This window comes from Garra rufa, chromosome 23 (genome assembly GCF_049309525.1).
Source record: "Garra rufa chromosome 23, GarRuf1.0, whole genome shotgun sequence".
NCBI lineage: Eukaryota > Metazoa > Chordata > Actinopteri > Cypriniformes > Cyprinidae > Garra > Garra rufa.
In genome coordinates this window covers 35,640,523-35,657,852 of record NC_133383.1, presented here as the reverse complement: position 1 = coordinate 35,657,852, position 17,330 = coordinate 35,640,523, and the positions used below count along the sequence as shown (strand labels likewise).

The window sequence follows — 17,330 nt, the reverse complement described above, 5'->3', positions numbered from 1 at the left end:
TCAAAAATTAACGCTCAGACAAATACGTAAGATTTCATACAAAATAATCACGAATTTATAACGTTTGTAATAAATGTCCACCCCCGCTTGGTTAAATGGTAGCGTCTGAAGAGTGTCATCCACGCATGCGTAGTTTTCGCAACCAAAGGCACACGAAATGGCGTCTGCTGCAGGTAAGAGCTACGTTAAATCTTTTGTTAAATCTCTTTCACAGCATCTTACAGGTTTTTTAAAACAACATACACTTGGATATAAATTTTGCTACCAGTTTTAGTAGACTAAAGTTATGTGTTCCATAAAACGCGAACCTATTAAATCTTTGATATCGTGTTTGCCGGTGTGGTTCGAACCGGTTCCGTTTGTCTGCTTGTGAAAATGGGGGAGGGGGTCGAAATTGCGGCATTTTACAATTTGCTTGACTTCAGACACATCCAAGTAATTTCTTTAGCTGATATCACACAAATTTATTTTAATTATTTTATACCAAGCTTATTTCTTTTTGAGCACCAATTTACACGTGCCGGTCTGTTGCTTGGCAACGCTCGAGCTAAGAGGCGGGCTAATTGTTATTAGCACTGGAGCTGAGCTCCTATGTCTTTTGTAAATGATGTTCAGATGTGTTGTAATCCGCTGTTATTAATAAACCTGTAAATATTAATCTCAAAATGCTTCTGTTTCAACATCATCTGTGAATCAATAAAATCAATACAGTTCATGTTAACTCTTTTTTTCTCGTATTAAATTGTGTGGCGCTTGCTCATTGAAATCTAACGTTGCCACGCATTCTCTCAAATACCTACTGAAGAAAATTCTTGTACACAACTGAATGTATTTTAAACTTTTTAATACTGTATCTTTTTTTTCTACATTATTCATATGTTTTGAATGAACCAAGATAAGCGTTTTAAGTGTATATGAACATAACGTTACCTTTGTTTCACTCTATGGCCCATCTGTGACTCAAAGTCCTTGGTTTTGTGAATGAATTTTATATTTAAAATAAACATTTGTTTTTCTCGCAGATTACAACAGTTACGGACAGGCTGGAGGCCAACAGGGGTATGTATAACAGATATGGAAAAAAAACGTTATTATTTTTTTTTTTTTAAAGAAGTCTCTTCTGCTACCAAGCATCCATTTATTTGATGCAAAGTTCAGCAAAACGGTAACTTACAATTCTGAAATATTTTTACTATTTGAAATTTTTCAAAATGTAATTTTCCTTTAATTTAAAGCAGAATTTTTAGCATCATTACTCCAGTCACATGATCCTTCAGAAGTCATTTTAATATTCTGATTTATCATTACTATGTTGAAAACCGCTGAGTCTAATTTTTCATGTTTCTTTAATGAATAGAAAGTTCAGAAGAACAGCATTTACCTGAAATAGAATTATTTTGTAACATTATAAATGTCTTTATCATCACATCAATTTAAAGCATCCTTGCTAAATAAAAGTATTAATTTTTATAATTTCTTTCCCAATTAAAATTTTTTATACTGATTCCAAGCTTTTGAAAGGAAAGGAAAGGAAAGGAAAGGAAAGGAAAGGAAAGGAGGTGAAGTGAGGCCAAGTATGGTGACCCATACTAGGAATTTGTGCTCTGCATTTAACCCATCCAAGTGCACACACACACAGTAGTGAACACACACACACACACACACCCGGAGCAGTGGGCAGCCATTGCTGCGGCGCCCGGGGAGCAGTTGGGGGTACGGTGCCTTGCTCAAGGGACTCACCTCAGTCGTGGTATTGAGGGTGGAGAGAGTGCTGGTTATTCACCTTCCCCACCGACAATCCCTGCCGGACCTGAGACTCGAACCCGCAACCTTTGGGTTACAAGTCCGACTCTCTAACCATTAGGCCACGGCTGCCCAATGAATGAATTGAATGGTATAGTGTAAAATTTTACACACTAAGCTTTTTATTTAAGGAAAATGCTGATCTTTGGATCTTTCTGCTACTCAAAGTATACTGAAAAAATTTACTCAACTGTTTTAAATATTGATATAAAATAAATGTTTCTTGAACAGCAAATCAGCATGTTTTAATTATTTTTGATGTATCATGTGACACTGAAGACTGGAGTAATTATGCTGAAAATTCAGCTTTGGAATCACAGGAATAAATTACGTTTTAAAGTATATTCAAATAGAAATCTTTTTTTAAATGGTAAAAATATTTCAAAATGTTACTGTTTTTGCTGTACTTCGGACCAAATAAATGCAGACTTGGTGAGCAGAAGACTTCTTAAAAAAAAAAAAAAAAAGTAGTGGAAGTGTGTGTGTATATGATTTATTTTTTATTATTTTTGTTAAGATGCAATTCTTATAAAAGGTGGTTTGTCTTTATTCACTAAAAAAGGACAGCTGAAACATTTATGTATAACCATGGAAATGTGTTAGTCAAAAGATGAGGCAGTCCTGTATTTAACAATTGTGACCCTGGACCACAAAACCAGTCATAAGGTTAAATTTTACAAAACTGAGATTTATACATCATATGAAAGCTCAATAAATAAGCTTTCTATTGATGTATGGTTTGTTAGGATAGGACAATATTTGACCGAGATACATCTATTTGAAAATCAGGAATCTGAGGGTGCAAAAAAATCAAAATACTGAGAAAATCACCTTTAAAGTTGTCCAAATTAAGTTCTTAACAATGCATTTTACAAATCAAAAATTACATTTTGATATATTTACAGTAGGAATTTTACAAAAAATCTTCATGGAACATGATCTTTACTTAATTTCCTAATGATTTTTGGCATAAAAGAAAAATCAATAATTTTGACCCATGCAATGTATTTTTGGCTATTGCTACAAATAAACCCCAGCGACTTAAGACTGGTTTTGTGGTCCAGGGTCACAATTGTGGTTGTTTATAATCTATAATAAAATGAGAAAATCATGTTTTATCATCAGGTACAGCTCCTATACGGCCCAGCCCTCTCAACAGGGTTATGGTCAGGGCACTCAGGTAAACCATCACCTTAAATTCTTTAATTTTCTCCATGCTTTTTGTTGAGATAAGTGCAAAACATGAGGTGTTCATGTGGCCTGGTGCACGTATCTTTCTAAAAATGCTTTCTTTTTGTTGTGTAGCAGTCGTATAGTCAACAGCAAGGCTATGGTTCGTACAGCCAACCGGCTGACTCGACCTACTCCCAGACCAGTGGCTCCTCAAGCAGTTATGGCCAGCAGCCATATGGATCATCCTACGGACAGCAGCCACCCGCCAGCGGTGTGTTATTTTTGACTTTTGATCCATTTCGGTAGTATTCAAATCAAGGTCAAGCGGTGGTATTTATTCTGTGGCTTCATTTTTACCCTTTATAGGTGGTTATAACGCCACTCCGGCCACACCGCAGGGCTACAGTCAGCCCGTGCAAGGATATGGAAGCAGTAGCTATGATTCCTCCACAGCTGCCGCCTCATCGACCAGCAGTAACCCGACCTCTTATGGTGGGCAGGCTAGCTACGGTGCCCAGTCTGCATATCCTGGATATGGACAACAGCCTGCTTCTGCTGCACCGCCCAGGTATTGGGCTGGCTTTGTCCTTTATAGTCCCCCAAAGATTGGCAGTGGTCACTGATTGTATTTTTGTCGTCTTAAGCAGCTACAGTTCTGGCAGCCAGCAGCCCTCTGGATATGAGCAGAGCTCATATTCCCAGCAGCCTCAGCAAAACTCATATTCTCAGCAGCAGCAGGGAGGATACCAGGGCCAACAAGGAAGCTACGGACAGCAGAGCTCCTACAGCCAGCAGGGAGGCTATCAACAAACTCCTCCCCAACAGCAGCAGGCCCCGCCTTCCAGCTACGCCCCACCTTCTGGGTCCTATGGACAGCCCCCTGCTAGCCAATACGGACAGCAGGGCAGCACTGGAGGAGGCTATGGCCAGTCAGACTATAAACCACCTAACCAGTATGGTATGTGTATTTGTAGTAGCTTGGCAGAGACTGTCATATCCTAATGAGGAAGCTTTAGTGACACAATTTCCTTTAACAGGTAGTTACAGTCGGGATCATCAGAATGGAGGTGGCTACTCGGGCCCTGAATCCGGAGGATATGGGGGCCCTGGAGAGGGCCGAGGCATGGGAGGGGGGGAGAACCGCGGGCGCGGCCGGGGTGGGTTTGACCGGGGGATGATGCGAGGAGGTGGTGGCATGCGAGGGGGCCGTGGAGGCATGGGGTAAGTGTGCGTTTGTGCAGTCTCACCTTACCACCTTTCTTTCCCTCAGACAGGAGCTGTAAGAGGCCATACAGGGCTGAGAGCCATGCTGTATACTTAAATTGGCAGAGACGATACTTTATTTGGAGCCAAAGCTTAAATCATGTACTGTAGTTGGACTCTTTTTGTTATAATAATTTAAAAAAATATATCATATCTTAAGTATTGAAGCTTTTTTTTAAATTAGTTTGATAGTAAATCCACGTGGTTGTTCTGATAAGATACCAAACTGTGCTGCTGCTCTCAGCTCTGCCTCATTATGGCCTAAGGTAAGATGATTGAGAGTGTGCTTTGGGAAAAAATATAATAATTTCAGTCTCATATTCCCTTATCATTAAATATATTTTAGGGATCTTAATTATCCAGAAGAAGGATTTATTAAAATGTTAGAGTAATAAACAAGATAATTAAACATTGGGAAGGCACAGTTCATAAGATATGTGCTCCAAATGGTTGTAATAAGATTATCAATGCATAATGTGATACTTTAGGATAAATCCAAAAGGTGTTTTAATCACTCCAGATGGGATTCTATAGATCTGCCTGCAAATCACAGGTTTGCAGATACAAAATTAGATTAGTCTTATTTAGTCTTTTGCTCATTTACTCTGAATTGTAAGTGAAAGAGACAAAGGTGTTAAAATGGGTATTGTTTACTAGCATTGAGTATATATATATCAGTGCAGGTTTTAAAAATGGTTCTAATACAGGGCCCTATGAAATCCGTTTTATTTTTTCCCAAATCCTGTTTTGTTTTTGTTTCCAAACAAATGTTTGGACAAAACATTTGGACATACAAAAATGTTTGTATGATATGATGATAGTTTTTCTCAAAAGACCCGGCATTAGAGATTGTTTGTGTTCATGTGCTCATATATTGAGGAGACAGAGGCTGAAGACATAGCCAGAGACATGCAGAACATGTAGGATACATATTTAAATAGTCTTTTTGCGGCTTAATATTCACAGACACTAGTCCATGTCGTGTTTTGATTTAAGTTTACTGGCCTACTTTTGATTTATTCATCCAAAATTTGGCAAATTCCACTTTTATGACTGGATTCCGTGATTCTGTCTGTGTTTTTTTTGCATCACGGAAATCATAGGGCCCTACTAGCAGGTATATTATGCATAAAATTAACATTGTTTTATAATTAACCATATTGGTTCCCAAAGACAACTTACAATGCTGCCAAAAGCAGGAAGCTAACAAAAAATAAATATGAAAGTGAATGCAGTGATGCTCAACACAAAACTGTTACTACAGAACTGCTTGTCCCCTTATTATTATCCCGAATGTGTCCCCTGCTATGCATGTTAAAATATTTGTTGTATTAGATTTATTTAAATGAGCTTGTGCAATACAACCTTTAAAGTAAACTATTTTGGTTATGAAGGTATGCAATGAAATCAAAATGCTGAAAATACACTGCATTCATTTTCCCTATTAAAAAAGGTATGTTTTCTTTGTCACACATTTGGATTGCAATTGTCTTGTGCATTATGAAACTTTTTCTTTAACATGCTTTGTCGCATTTATACGCTACAGGTAACAAAGTGAGAGCCATGTAAACACATCAATACTTTTACAGTACCACTACTCAGTTCTGAGTCTGGGCCGGCAGCCTTTTGAAATGGGGACTTAAGTTGGTGGTGTCAAGAGGTGTTCCAAATGTGGTTTTCCTACAAGAATGAGAATCTTGTTTTGCAACCAAAGAAATGTGTAATAATTATCTAAACATATAAGTTTACTCTTTTTACAAAAGTGTTTTGATAGCTTTTTTTGTGTTGTGTAATTTATATCAGAAACATTTCTGTAAAGAAAAAAGTGGTGTTATGGTTTACCTGCTTTTTCCTTTTTATTTATTACTAAAATGCATGTATCAGCTTTATGTAAGCAGATTGTTTCAGATGCAACCACAAACAGGCTACGCCTGCATTTTGGTGCAGCTGCCACCAATATGCAATTAGACTAATTTTTTTAACATTTGGGTGTAGTTTTAAATATTGCTTAATCTCGTTTTCGTTTAGAGTTGGTAGCAAGGCTGCGTCTGAAACAATTACATCTCAAATACAGTGTACCAATTTCTGGGGTTTTCCACCTACAATAGTAGTAATAAAGATCAACCCTCACTTGTGCTCTATATAACCCCAATATTGTTCAGCCACTAATGTCATAAAATTGTAAGTTGAGCAAGTCCAGTGCACATTGTAATGCTACAGCACCCCAACTGAGTGTTACTCTCAGTAATATTGTGTTTTTATAAGGGGGTCTTGTTAAGGGTTAAGAGTTAGTTAAAACTGTGCAAATGCCCCCATTACCCTTTTTGTGGTACCGAAGTGGCTGTTTTAAGGGATATCGCCTTCATATCTTCGCTTATTCCCCCCCAGCATCGCTGGAGACAGAGGTGGCTTCATTAAGCCTGGTGGTAAGTTTAATTAGAATCACAAGACCATACACTAGAATTCTCTACCTTTTATGGGTGTTTTTCAGAAGGGTAATAATTAATGCCTTGCAAAACTACACTGCCGGCTAAAATTTAAGAGTTTTCAACTTTTTCCATTGGTTGTATAGGAATGGTTTATTATCTATCAGATTTATTGGTTAAAAATCCTGAGTGTGGACTCCAATCAAAGGTTACTTTTGCCCTTATAATCAGGAGTTAATGGTAACTGGCCGACCCAGCCATGTAGAGTATCACTTCAGTGTTTACTATTATCATTTCAGTGTTTACTATTTCACACAATTTTATATGATATCAGGTATGGAGTCCAATTTGGGTCCTTGGTTTTTCAAGGGATTTGCAAATATTTTTCTATATAAGGCACACTGAAATAAAAACTAGGTAGCTTTTGAATAGTTTCCTCTTAATACTTTTTGCAATCAAACCATTCTTGGGTCAACTGCATCATGGTATTTTGTCATTTTATGTCTTTGAATGGTCAGAAAGAGTGTGCCGGGGCAGTCTTGACCAGAAAATGGTAGCATAATATTGTCAGGTGCTTGAGAAGCTTGACTTGTAAACTAACTTATTTCTCACTGTCTTTTTCTCCTGGTGTCCTGCTTGATGAAAACCTGAAACAGATGGTGAAATGGGTAAGTTTGGTTTGGATTTTTATGTCCTATTAGTCTCTTTTTATCAATTTCTTTTGCTTTTAACACTATGTTCTCTGCAGGACGCCCTGAGGAGCAGGATGATTCTGAAAACAGCACTATTTACATCACTGGGCTGACTGAGAACGCTACATTGGAAGAAGTTGCTGACTTTTTCAAGCACAGTGGAATCATCAGGGTACTTAATAGTCTTTCTATTCAGTGAAACGGCTTCGGAAAGATGGATGGCTTGTTGTTTATCCATAGGCGCGTTCTAGGAACTAGCCAACATGGTGGTATCTAGAGAACCACCTAGAATTTCCCTCTCGGGCCGTTTTATTGGTTGCATTCGCACCGGCAGCAGGAACTCTGAAGTGTCCGACAGTGTCTTTATTCGCGCAATTTACAAACACCAACAACCGGTGAATGGAGAATGCCATTATCAGTGCTGTTTTTGTTGTGTCTCGTGGGTTTTGTGATAACGGAGATGGAATGTGAGCACACAATTTGCGCAATTTTTAAAAAGCATGAAAATCTGACTAATCTCTTATGAGATTCCAGTAGTTCTAAGAACTATGAAAAGGTTCCTGCGGTACAAAAGCCTCTCATGTTACTATTGGTCTAATATTTAAACATGTAAAGGGTTGGGTTACACCATGCGCCAAATGGTCCTTTATTAGATTTCTTGTTTTGACTAGATTTCATGATTTTAATTGTTTAATTTTTCTTCCTAAGATAAACAAACGTACAGGCCTGCCTGCTGTCAACATATACACCGATAAAGAGACTGGGAAACCTAAAGGTGACTGCACTTTGTCCTATGAAGAGCCTCCATCTGCAAAGGCAGCAGTCGAGTGGTTTGATGGTGCGTTGAACTTAAGTAAATCTCTCCAGAATGTCTGTCCTTTCATCATGAGTCCTCAAGAAAAATGTTTTCCCATTAGGAAAAGATTTCCAGGGGAAGAAGCTGAAGGTTTCCATGGCCAGACGCAAACCTATGATGGGAATGATGCGTGGAGGCATGCCAATGAGAGGAGACCGAGGTGGCATGATGGGACGAGGAGGTAACATTATTTTAGAAGCAGCAGAAAAAAAAAGGTTTCTGTACTAAAAATGTCTAACCATTAAGTTGGAAATGGCTCTGGTCCTGCAGGAATGATGGGTCGTGGTGGTATGGGCAGAGGTGGTGATCGAGGTGGATTCATGCCACGTGGGGGTCCCAGGGGAATGGGCCGTGGAGGACCTACTGGAGGAAACATGCAACAAAGGGCAGGAGACTGGCAGTGTCCAAATGCGTATGTATTTCTGTAGTGGTACTAGTAGATACTCAGTGATCCATCTATTGCATTCAGACTGAATGACTTCATGATTTAATGTGTCGTTGTTATTCTAGGGGATGTGGAAACCAAAACTTCGCCTGGAGAATGGAGTGTAACCAGTGCAAGGCACCCAAACCTGAAGGCTTTGGACCTCCTCCCTTCCCTCCTCCAGGTTATTGTCTTTAGTATTCACATCTAGGGCTGTCATGATTCCTCGATTCAATTCAAAGTACACAATTTTGATTGCATTTTACCGGTACAATACTGGAAGTGGCCAATTCCACAGACGAGAATTCATGAAACGCATTATTAGACCATTTTCTAAGGCTGCATGATATTAAACCCATTTAAAAATCATAATGCATAATACTGTTTTAAATTCACAAATGCTACGATTTAATTAAATTAATACATATAAAGGAGGTTAAATATATGTGCTTTAAAGGAACACTCCACTTTTTTTGGAAATAGGCTCATTCTCCAACTCACACTCCACTTTTTTTGGAAATAGGCTCATTCTCCAACTCCCCCCCAATTTAATAAGTTGATTTTTACCGTTTTGAAATCCATTCAGCCGTTCTCCTGTTCGATATCACTTTTAGCATAGCATAGCATCGTGTTCAAAAATGACCAACGAGTTTCGGTATTTGTCCTATTTAAAACTTGACTCTTCTGTAGTTATATCGTGTACTAATACCTGCGGAAAATGTAAAGATGCGATTTTCTAGGCTGATAAGATTAGGAACTACACTCCCATTCCGGCGTAATAGTCAAGGTAGTTTGCTGCCGTAACATGGCCGTAGCAGACGCAGTAATATGCAGCACATCGCTGCCCAACGTGACCAACTGCATGCACAGGGAGCGTTCCTCGTTGGAAGTTACCTATCTGGGAACTAATTTCAGCAAACATCCTTGACTATTACGCCAGAATGGGAGTGTAGTTCCTAATCTTATCAGCCTAGAAAATCGCATCTTTACATTTTCCGTCGGTCTTAGTACAAGATATAACTACAGAAGAGTCAAGTTTTAAACAGGACAAATACCGAAACTCATTGGTCATTTTTGAACGTGATGCTATTGGTCTAATAGGATTCAATGATCTATGCTAAAAGTGATATTGGCAGAACAGGAGAACGGCTGAATGGATTTCAAAATGGTAAAACTCAACTTATTAACTCGGGGGGAGTTGGAGGATGAGCCTATTTCCAAAAAAAGTGGAGTGTTCCTTTAACTATTTGCATGAGTGTAGGTCACGTATGTGCGACTTAGAGTGGCCGTTCACAGTAAATGCTAAAAAAAAACTGTTTGTGTGGAGCAGCATTTACATGCACAGTATTCTCAGACTCCATTTCTGCATATTGCTCTGAGTTCGGGTTTATTATAACCATTATCTGAGAATGCTACGTGTGCCATTTCATCAGATTTGTAAGGTAAATCATTTGTAAACAAACACAGGACAATATATCAATATTTTTATAAACATGCTAACTGTTCATCACAATTTCAAAATGAAAGCTCAAACCCTCTCTTAGAAATGTACACGTTTTGATGTCTATATTTAAGAAATTGCAGTGGCTATAGCATTTGTTAACATTTATTATAATTATCTGATTACTCTATTAATCTTCAGAAAAAAATCAACCGATTACTTAATTACCAAAATAATCGTTAGTGAAAGCCCTATTCACATCTCCCATAGTTTTTAAAAAAGCCTTAGATATTTGCATAGCTGATACTCACTAACTGTCTTTTGGGATACAGGTGGTGACCGTGGTCGTGGTGGACCAGGTGGGATGCGTGGCGGCCGTGGTATGGACCGTGGAGGACCAGGGGGGCCCGGTGGCTTCCGTGGAGGCAGAGGTGCGGATCGTGGAGGTTTCAGGGGAGGGCGTGGCATGGACCGAGGCGGTTTTGGAGGAAGGGGTCGTGGTGGGCCTCCTATGGATGACATGGGAAGAAGGGGGCGAGGAATGGGACCACCTGGCAAAATGGATATGAAGTGAGTATGCTTCTGTGGAAGTGTCAGTCTTAATAGCCACAAAACCAAACAGTAATTCATGATCTTTTGGGTTTTTTTAACAGGGGAGACCATCGTCAAGAACGGAGAGAGAGACCATATTGAGGGATGCCTTGATGGTCCACATCTCCCCACACCTGTTTGTTTTTCACATGATTTTAAAGTTGCAATTCCATATTTATAAATGGTTTGTATGGAACTCGTTACTGCTTTGCCGTTAGTCCAGTGAATGTTTTATTTTTTTAACTTTTGTGTTTTGTGCTTAGCTTTTCTGGTCCAGAACTGTATTTGAAACCAGATGCACATGTAAATGCAGGGTGTTCAGTGTGCCGTTTGGATTTGTCAGAAAAGTATTTGTGGAACAATGTGAAATTATTATTTTTTACTTCCTAATACCCCCTCATTTGCTTTTCGCTACTTTCATGTCTGGAAATGTTGAATTAAAAAAAAACATGGAAAACATTTTGTGGGTTTTTTAAATGCATGGCCGTAAATACTTGCCATGTACTTATTGTTTTTTGCATTTACTCATTACCTCACCTAAACAGTGTGACACCTTCAGTGTGACTGAATAATGTAAATAGCTGATGCTATTCAGCCCTCTGTCATTTCAAACAGTGTTTAAAAGAGTTCACCTTAAAAAAATAAAATTCTGGAAAAAATTACTTGCCTTTGTTCATGTTCTATGCTTTTTTTTATTTTATTTTCTGGTGTTGATCAAAAGAAGACTTTCTGGAGCATCTTGTGATTTGTTTTTTTAACTTTTGAAAGTATGAAGTTACAACTTTGTGGTAAAGAGTCTTATGAGGAGTTTTTGTGTAAACAGACTAAAATGTATTCACAGAAAACGTTCCCCTCAGGAGGTCATTTTCTGTTGCGCATGTTGATGCAGTCATGTCAGACGTCACACGGGAACCAATGATGTTTAGCGTCAATGGCGTTAACCTTGCTTCTTTAGCACCTTTTTAATTTAAGGGCATGTGAACACCAAGACAAAGTTTGCGATAGACGTTTTAATGTGACTGTTAATACCGTTCAGATGTACACAAATGTTAGCAGCTGTCGAAAAGGTAGTGTTGTTTTTTTTTTTTTTTTTTTTTTTTTTTAATAATTCACATCGCAATGTGACAACAACTGGCCAGCAAATAAGGATCACGCTTTGTTACTTAGCGGAAAAATTGCTAGCAAAGACAGCAAAGTCTTTGGAAAGTTAGAGCAAAGAAATAATCTGAACCTGGCTCTCTTGTTTCTGTACTCTTGTATTTACTTTTATTTGGTATACACCATAGCACAGGGGTGCTCAACCCTGTTCCTGGAGATCTACTATCCTACAGAGTTCAGCTCCAACCCTAAACAAATACACCTGAACCAGCTAATTAACCTCTTAAGTAGCACTTGATAATTACAGACAGCTGTGTTGGAGCAGGGCTGGAACAAAAGTCTGCAGGTAGGTAGATCTCCAGGAGCAGGGTTGAGCAGCTCTGCCATAGCAATTACAAAAATCCAAATGGCCGTTTGACTTTTTTCTCTGTGGAACGTTACAAGAAATGGAAAGCACTGTAGTGCAATACAGCTATTTTTTTATCCATAAGAGCCATCTGCTGTCAGAGAGTGAATCCATCTGTATTAAGGCCATTTGTAAATTTTATGGGTCTAGTTTCCGGTCTCATCCGCCTCCAGCTATTTTTAGCTGTATAAAACAGCTTGTTTTGCTATTTGATAATGCAAATTAGTGTGTCTTCTTACCATATTAGTTTAATGTATTAATCTTAATTATGAACACACTAGACTGTAGTGCAAACAGTTTTAACATTGGCTGCATTTTGTTGTTATTCTTATTTACCAGAAGTCCAGGGTTGCCTGGTTTTTACAACAAAACTCGCCCAATTGCATTTCAGTGGGGGGGTCCCCCAGTAAATATTGCATTCTAGGGGGTAAAATTCACGTTTTTTGGCTGGGTCCCTCTGGTAAAATTTGCATTCCAATACAATACAATACAATAATTGTACAATACAATTCCAAATTAAGTTCTTAGCAATTAATATTACTAATCAAAAATTAGGTTTCGATATATTTACGATAGGAAATTTACAAAATATTGCCATGAAACATGATCTTAATATCCTAATGAGTTTTGGCATTTAAAAAAAAAAACGTTAATTTTGACCCATACAATGTGTTGTTGGCTATAGTGTTGCCAAGTCCAAGGTTTTCCCATGGAATTTGGGCTACTTTAACACTGTTGTTGCTGGTTGTTTTTCATGTCTGCGGGTTGAAGTGAAAACGTGTATTTTACCCCCTGGAATGCAATTTTTACCGGGGACCCCCTTGAAACACGACTGGGCTACTTTTGTGTAGCAATTGAGCAGGTTTTGTTAAGTTTAAGACTAGTCTTGTGAAACCGGAGGTTAGAGTATTAGACACATGTGGCCATTTTGTGCTACTTTTGTGGCTTCTTTTAAAGTTTGATACTGGTCGTTATTCACTGCCATTAAGGATGAGTGTGAGCGAAATTTCTACTTTTGTCCTCTGTCTAACGAAAGAAGCAGATACTTGCACTTTTTAGTAGTGATGAAAAAATGAAGCTTTTCTAAGCACCGAGGCTTTCCCCTCAACTGTATCATAAAAAGGTACATTATGCTGTGTTCACGCCATATCATAATTACCGTAATTTCGAGATGACAACACGTGACGTTCTACTCTGAGCTGTTCTATGTCCAAGCGATTTTTGGACAGTTTCATAAAATAAATCAACTTGTGCTACGAAAACCATAAGAAATAAAATTAAAATAAAAATGTAATTTTTAATTTTAATTTTTAATCTCTAATTTTACTTACACAAGGTAAAAATGAATTAATCTGTAAATAAACATAAAAAAGAGACTAAAATACAATTTTCATTGACTAAAACTAGACTAACCCCCGGTTTCACAAACAAGGCTTAGTCCTGGCTTAGCCTAAGCCCTGTCTGTGAAACCTGGCCTAAATCTCATCAGTTTTCGTCGACTAAAACTAGACAAAAATAGTAATGGATAATTCTGACTAAAATAAGACTAAAATGCACAGACTTTTAGTTGACTAAAACTTGACTAGATTAAAAAGAGTATGAATGTGACTAAAACTAATAAAAACTAAAATGACAGCTTCACACAAATACTAGACTAAAACTAAAAACCGGCCGCCAAAAGCAACACTATGTATAGAGGGTTTGCACTTACTTTATGATTTGGTCAGTTAACGGATGCGCGGCCATTTTGGCAATAGTCGGATGTAAACAACAGCATGGATTGCAAGGTTAGTTTACTAGTGAATATATTGTTCTACTAACTTATGTTTTTTAAACCACTAAAAAAACTTGTGGAGGCTAATATATAGAGAAGGACTTAGTAAAGGTGGTAAAGATACGTACGAGCAGTATTAATTAAGATATAAGCCTAATATTTCACCTACAAACACGAATGTTGTCAAGATTCTTGCTGGAAATCCTGGTTTAGTTCGGCCAACCATAAACGCCTTTTGTTCCTCAGACAGTTTTTTGCACTCTTCTCCTTGATTCGTTATAACGTTTGTCAGTCTACTCCAAATGTTTTTTTTTTTCGTCCGACCGATTAGTACAGCCCAAAACATGACAATAATTGACCATTTTCAGCAGAAATAATCAGCTAAATATATGAGTTCCGTTTGGTTCAGCTGCATTGTTTACGTTCAGTGAACATTTGCTAGCTTGGTATAACTGAATTTTCTTTATGTTCTTCACACTAGGGCTGTGCAATTAATCGAAATTCGGTTTCGATTTCGATTTCTGCTTCAAACGAACATGAAAATGCAGTAATCGAGATGAAACGATTATTGCGCCCCATTCTGCCCTTTTACCAGTGTTGCGCTTTCGCTCCTCCATAAAAGCCAAATTTCACATGCAAATCAGCTAAATCATGTAAGGTGGCTTTCATAAAATGGGACGTGATTGATTTATTAATGTTTCTTTGATGTTGTGTTTTTAATAGCACGTAAGAAAACTTGCGCTGTCCTTTGTTAATGCGCTCAGAGACGGAGCGGAACACGGACATGTGAAGATATCTTTTAGCTCAAGGTACGCGCCTAAACGGTCAAATACACGCAAAAATATTTCAAAATGAGGGGCTTGGTGATTATTCATGTAAACTCTTGTCAGTTATGTCTTAAATGAACATAAACAGTTGAGAATGAAAATCCGTGCGTAACAGTATAATGGATCCGTGTGGTTAAAGCGGCAACACATAATATTCCTTCTGTCGTCTCTGTGCCTAATATGAATAAAACGTAAAAATACGTTTTATACAAGAAACATCACTCACTGCTCTTGAATGAAGGACGTTTTTAGTTTTAATAAGAAACAAAGCGTGTTTAACTATTAGAGTGAAGACATGTTTTATTTTACATTCAAATTCAATTTCTGTAGTATTGTTAGACTACTTTAGACTTGCATAAAAGTATTCAGTATTTTTAAAGCACTGTTTGTTTTATTTGTATCTTTTTCTAGCTGTATTGCTATCTTTAAATTAATCACTGTGTAAAGTTTTGGAGCCTGTCATAATCGTTTAAATAATCGTGATTACAATATTGACCAAAATAATCGTGATTATGATTTTTGCCAAAATCGAGCAGCCCTACTTCCCACAATGCTATATGGCTTCAGAAGACTTGATATATAGCACATTTTATGTAAGCTAATTTTATTCTGTTTTGGTTACTTGAGTAAAACAGAAAGAAGCTGAGAGAAGATCCTTAAAAATTCTCCTGTTGTATTCCAGAGTAAATAATAAAGACAGACACTATCATTCACTGTGGCGCCATCTTGTGAATAGTACAGCCCACTGCGTTTAAGACATCACTTCAGTAATGCAAGTATAAAACGGAGAGGAAAAACACCGCATGACTTTGCAGCACGAAATGCCATAATGCAAGGATCAAGCATCTAATCGATATCAGATGCAGCCCCGCTGCACTCATGCACAGCTTATCTCGGGATGCATACTTTAGCTTTTAAAAGCCTGTGCATCCTCGCATCCGTTCTCCTCTCTAATGTCTTTATATCATATGGCAGATTCTGAGCAATCTGTGCGTCCGCTTTGCATCTACGTCATCCACTGTGTTTCCCCCAGCAGCATCAGTTTTCCATCACATCTCTCAGAAGCGCCGCCTCTCTTCGCTGTGACCGCAAATTTGACTCCTCGCTCATGCCCTAAACGTGTTGCATACATGCGAAGAGACTCGCGAGGTTACTGGGAGGAGGGCAGGCAGGTGTCTGACGCGTGATCCACAGCGGTGGGACAAGACAGCAGCAGCACTCGTATCCAGCGGTCAACATGACCGAACTGGTGGTGCGGACCCTTCCGTCCCCTTCAGGTGTGCAGGGTCCCGGCCCGGACACTTATAAAGGATGGCTCTTTAAATGGACCAACTACCTGAAGGGTTACCAGCGCCGCTGGTTCGTCCTGAGCAACGGCCTCCTGTCCTACTACAGGTACGTGCACTGCGTTTCGTTTGGCGCATGACTTTGCTGTGTCACCCTTTTCACCCGCGGTACGTTATTTGACCTTATTTGGGATAGGGGTTGCTCAGAAGTTTTAATTAAAAACGTGCTGGCATCTGTAGGGACCATTGACATATTTAACCACAAGTCTTAGCTGTCCATGCTGCAACAATGCCTCTCTTGTCCTGTTTATAATTAGTAATGGGGACATCTGAAGCATCTAGCCTAGATCAAGTTTCCACCCTTCTTCAAGGGCCTTACCGAGAAACACTATTTAATATATACTTTCTCAGTGAATACAAAATATATCTTCACAAAGTTTGTGTAAAACCTGGTTATCCTGTTCTCAAGCATGAACATACTGTGCTTCAGTGGAAGCAAGAGCATCAGTTTGTATAATGCAGTTAAATGTTCTTAAATTTGCTTTCATTTCATTAGAGACCTTTGGGACGTTCTGTTTCCCTGAGATAAAAATGCCTGATTTTGATGTGTGTTTAGCATATTCTGTTTTGAATATTATTAGTGTTCTTACTCTCTCATGATAATTGCTTCTGTACCCTTCAGAGGCTTTTTGAAAGCAGCTGTAAATGTTAGCTTGCTATACTGCAGTGTATGTGGATTTAGTGTGAATTTGATATTCAGCAGTCTTGGACTTCTGGAAATCCTGCAGTCATTTATTGCAGCCTAAATGTTGTATTTCATCGGCATTTTTAAGTGGATGACGACAATGGTGGTTCGGTTCTAGAAGAGGTATAAAATGTAAATAAAGATATGAGTCAGAGACAGATATGAGTAAATAAAGTCTGACCCTGGACCACAAAACCAGTAGCACAGGTATTTTTGTGGAAAAATACATTGCATGGGTCAAAATTATGTGTTATTAAATTATTTCCCATTGTAAATATATCCAAAATTAATTTTGAATTAGTAATATGCATAGCTAAGAACTTCATTTGAACAACTTGAAAGGCAATTTTCTTAATATTTAGATTTTTTTGCACCCTCATATTCCAGATTTGTAAATAGTTGTATCTCTCCACGAATATTGTCCTTCCATAACAAACCATACAGCAAAGGAAAGCGTATATGTGACCCTGGACCACAAAACCAGTCATAAGGTTAAATTTTACAAAACTGAGATGTATATATAAT

General features: G+C 38.3%; 2 protein-coding genes across 3 annotated transcripts in view; both read left to right on the top strand.

Moving 5' to 3' along the window:
* Window positions 1-138: 138 nt before the first annotated feature.
* Window positions 139-11,331, top strand: ewsr1a (EWS RNA-binding protein 1a). 2 transcript variants are annotated; one of them, XM_073829088.1, is made up of 16 exons: window positions 139-173; window positions 1,023-1,059; window positions 2,929-2,983; window positions 3,109-3,247; window positions 3,343-3,544; window positions 3,624-3,934; window positions 4,014-4,197; window positions 6,628-6,665; window positions 7,000-7,017; window positions 7,414-7,529; window positions 8,066-8,195; window positions 8,275-8,394; window positions 8,484-8,625; window positions 8,724-8,821; window positions 10,411-10,648; window positions 10,732-11,331. In XM_073829088.1, exons 1-16 carry the CDS (start codon window positions 158-160, stop codon window positions 10,769-10,771), a joined length of 1,884 nt encoding a protein of 627 aa, XP_073685189.1. In that variant the 5' UTR covers window positions 139-157; the 3' UTR covers window positions 10,772-11,331. The 2 variants fall into 2 exon arrangements, with proteins under 2 accessions (XP_073685189.1, XP_073685188.1); XM_073829087.1 differs by lacking the exon at window positions 7,000-7,017 and adding an exon at window positions 7,322-7,333 and having other exon boundaries at window positions 3,621-3,934.
* A 4,506-nt stretch (window positions 11,332-15,837) lies between these two features.
* Window positions 15,838-17,330, top strand: part of osbp2a (oxysterol binding protein 2a) — a 33,310-nt gene continuing 31,817 nt past the window's right edge. Inside the window, exon 1 of the mRNA XM_073830006.1 lies at window positions 15,838-16,169. Coding sequence (XP_073686107.1) covers window positions 16,012-16,169 — 158 coding nt within the window. The 5' untranslated portion in view covers window positions 15,838-16,011. The remainder of the gene's footprint in view (window positions 16,170-17,330) is intronic.

Coding starts and splice junctions, on each gene's coding strand:
- ewsr1a (XM_073829088.1), top strand. Junction 8,196..8,274: donor AGCAGTCGAGTGGTTTGATG/GTGCGTTGAACT, acceptor TTTTCCCATTAG/GAAAAGATTTCCAGGGGAAG. Junction 8,626..8,723: donor GACTGGCAGTGTCCAAATGC/GTATGTATTTCT, acceptor TTGTTATTCTAG/GGGATGTGGAAACCAAAACT.